Source organism: Macaca nemestrina, chromosome 17 (genome assembly GCF_043159975.1).
Source record: "Macaca nemestrina isolate mMacNem1 chromosome 17, mMacNem.hap1, whole genome shotgun sequence".
Classification (NCBI taxonomy): domain Eukaryota; kingdom Metazoa; phylum Chordata; class Mammalia; order Primates; family Cercopithecidae; genus Macaca; species Macaca nemestrina.
The window spans coordinates 20,871,328-20,874,469 of NC_092141.1; the positions used below are offsets into that span (position 1 = coordinate 20,871,328).

The 3,142-nt window shown below is 44.2% G+C and overlaps 1 protein-coding gene across 1 annotated transcript; it reads left to right on the forward strand.

The window, feature by feature from the left end:
- Positions 1-1,613: 1,613 nt before the first annotated feature.
- Positions 1,614-2,128, forward strand: LOC139359322 (small ribosomal subunit protein eS17-like). The gene has a single exon (XM_071081942.1). It carries the CDS (start codon positions 1,657-1,659, stop codon positions 1,885-1,887), a length of 231 nt encoding a protein of 76 aa, XP_070938043.1. The 5' UTR covers positions 1,614-1,656; the 3' UTR covers positions 1,888-2,128.
- The last annotated feature ends 1,014 nt before the right edge of the window (positions 2,129-3,142 follow it).

The following is a 3,142-nucleotide window of genomic DNA, read 5'->3' on the forward strand; positions in this document are numbered from 1 at the left end:
TTTTTGTATTTTTAGTAGAGATGGGGTTTCACCGTGTTAGCCAGGATGATCTTGATCTCCTGACCTCATGATCCGCCCATCTCGGCCTCCCAAAGTGCTGGGATTACAGGCGTGAGCCACCGTGCCCAGCTATCATCTGTTCTCTCTAAAGGCTGCTACCTGTGAGGCTTCATCTACCTAACAAAGACCTTGGCCTCCACAATCCCCCTTATCTTGACTAAAGCATTTCTTTCTACTGACTTCAAGTCTTTAGACAAAGCTTAACTCTTTCAACCAGTTGCCAATCAGAAAATCTTTGAATCTACTTACAACCTGGAAGCCCATGCCCCTTTAAGAAGTCCTGCCATTTTGATCTGACCCAAAGTATACCTTCCATGTATTGATTTATGTCTTTGCTTTTAACTCCTGTCTCCCTAAAATGTATAAAACCAAACTGTAATTCAACTACCTTGGGCATACTTTCTCAAGACCCCTTGAGACTCTTCCCTGGGCCAAGGTCATTCATATTGGCTCAGAATAAACCTCTTTAAATTGTTTACAGAGTTTTGTTTTTCCATTAATGCTGTGTTATTGTGAAACTAAATGCTGTGTCTATATCCCAGATAAATCAAATAATATCACTAAGTTAATGGCTAATATGAAAACCCAAATAACCAGTCTTTCATATCCAAAACGTTCTCTAAGCAACTGGCTAAATAGCTAGTTTGGCTCTTGGGAAACTTGGTAAAAATCATGACTTATTCTAGAAATTATAAACATTTGTTGTGTTTTGTCTCGTTTTAGTCTATGTTGCCGTTATAACATTTGTTTACAATTGAGTCAGTGTGGCTTGGCACAGAGGCTCACACCTGTAATCCCAGCACTTTGGGAAGCTGAGGTGGGTGGATCACTTGAGGACAGGAGTTCAAGACCAACCTGGCCAACATGACAAAATCCCGTCTCTACTAAAAATACAAAAATTAGCCTGGCGTGGCACACACCTGTAATTCCAGCTACTCGGGAGGCTGAGGCAGGAGAATCACTTAAACCCAGGAGGCACAGGTTGCAGTGAGCCAAGATCATGTCACTGCACTCCAGCCTGGGCAACAGAGCAAGACTCTGTCTAAAAAAAAAAAAAAAAAAAAAAAAAAAAACAGGAAAAAAACAAACAAACAGCTGGGTGTGGTGGCTCACACCTATAATCCCAGCACTTTGGGAGGCTGAGGCAGGCAGATCACCTGAGGTAAGGAGTTTGAGACCAGCCTGGCCAACGGAGGGAAACCCCGTCTCTACTAAAAATACAAAAATAAGCTGGGCGTGGTGACGTGTGCCTGTAATCCTAGCTACTCAGGAGGCTGAGGCAGGAGAATCACTCAAACCTGGGAGGCGGAAGTTGCAGTGAGCCGAGATCGCACTCCAGCCTGGGTGACAGAGTGAGACTCTGTCTCGACAAAAGATAAATAAATAATTGAGTCAGTGTGATTCAAAAGACTAAAATAATGATCACTTGAAAAAATCACATTAATTAAAAATGTAACCAAGTAACCTGGCTCAGGTCACAAAGTCACTTCCTTCATGTTTTTTAAATTTGGCCTATACTTCATGAGCCTTATAGTTCGTCCAATCCCACTTTCACCATAAGACGTGATATCGCCTCTTTACCAAGGACCCGCCAACATGGGCCGCGTTCGCACCAAAACCGTGAAGAAGGCGGCCCAGGTTATCATAGAGAAGTATTACACGCGCCTGGGCAACGACTTCCACACGAACAAGCGCGTGTGCGAGGAGATCGCCATTATCCCCAGCAAGAAGCTCCGCAACAAGATAGCAGGCTATGTCACCCATCTGATGAAGCGGATTCAGAGAGGCCCTGTAAGAGGTATCTCCATCAAGCTGCAGGAGGAGTAGAGAGAAAGGAGAGACAATTACGTTCCCGAGGTCTCAGCCCTGGATCAGGAGATAATTGAAGTAGATCCTGACACTAAGGAAATGCTGAAGCTTTTGGACTTCGGCAGTCTGTCCAACCTGCAGGTCACTCAGCCTACAGTTGGGATGAATTTCAAAACGCCTCGGGGACCTGTTTGAATTTTTTCTGCAGTGCTATATTATTTTCAATAAATCTGGGACAACAACAACAACAACAACAAAAAAAAAAAAAAAAAAAAGACGTGATATCTTAGGAATGAGTCTTCCTAGTGACGTGGGACTAAACTCCTGGACATAAAAAGAGTCAGAGCCAGACACAGTGGTGCGTGCCTGAAATCCCAGCTACTTGAGAGGCTGAAGCAGGAGGATCACTTGAACCTAGGAGCTTAAGGCTGCAGTGAGCTGTGACTGAGCCACTGCACTCCAGCCTGGGTGACAGAGTAAGACCCTGTCTCTAAAATAAATAAATAAATATTTTTAAAAAATTAAAAAGGAGTTAAAACTATTGAGTTCATCTACAATGCTTTCTTCAAAAAATCTTGATGGAAAGGGGAAAATGTGAAAATGTAAAAGCTGTTGGAACACCCAAAAAACACGTGAAGACTCGAGAGAGATGTGACCGTGATTTGAGTCACATGTGGTTACAATGTCTGTTCTCAGATTATAGATTAACTCGCTTTCTTGGTTTTCTTGTCCTGTACAATGACTAGAGAGAACTAAAGGACATTAGGGACAAAACCCTCCTGCCCACTTCTTTTTTTTTTTTTGAGACAGAGTTTTGCTCTTGTTGCCCAGCTGGAGTGCAATGGTGCGATCTTGGCTCACTGCAACCTCTGCCTCCTGGGTTCAAGCGATTCTCCTGCCTCAGCCTCCCAAATCGCTGGGATTACAGGCATGTGCCACCACACCTGCTGATTTTTGTATTTTTAGTAGAGACGGGGTTTCTCCATGTTGGTCAGGCTGGTCTCAAACTCCCGACCTCAGGTGATCTGCCTGCCTTGGCCTCCCAAAGTGCTGGGATTACAGGCATAAGCCACAGCATCTGGCCCTGTCTTCTTAATTAATGACCCTTGTTAAAGATTAACTTCCTGGCCAGGTGCAGTGGCTCACACCTGTAATCCCAGCACTTGGGGAGGCTGAGGCAGTTAGATCACTTGAGCCCAGGTGTTCAAGACCAGCATGGGCAACATGGTGAAACCCTGTCTCTACAAAAAATACAAAAATTTGCTGGGCATGG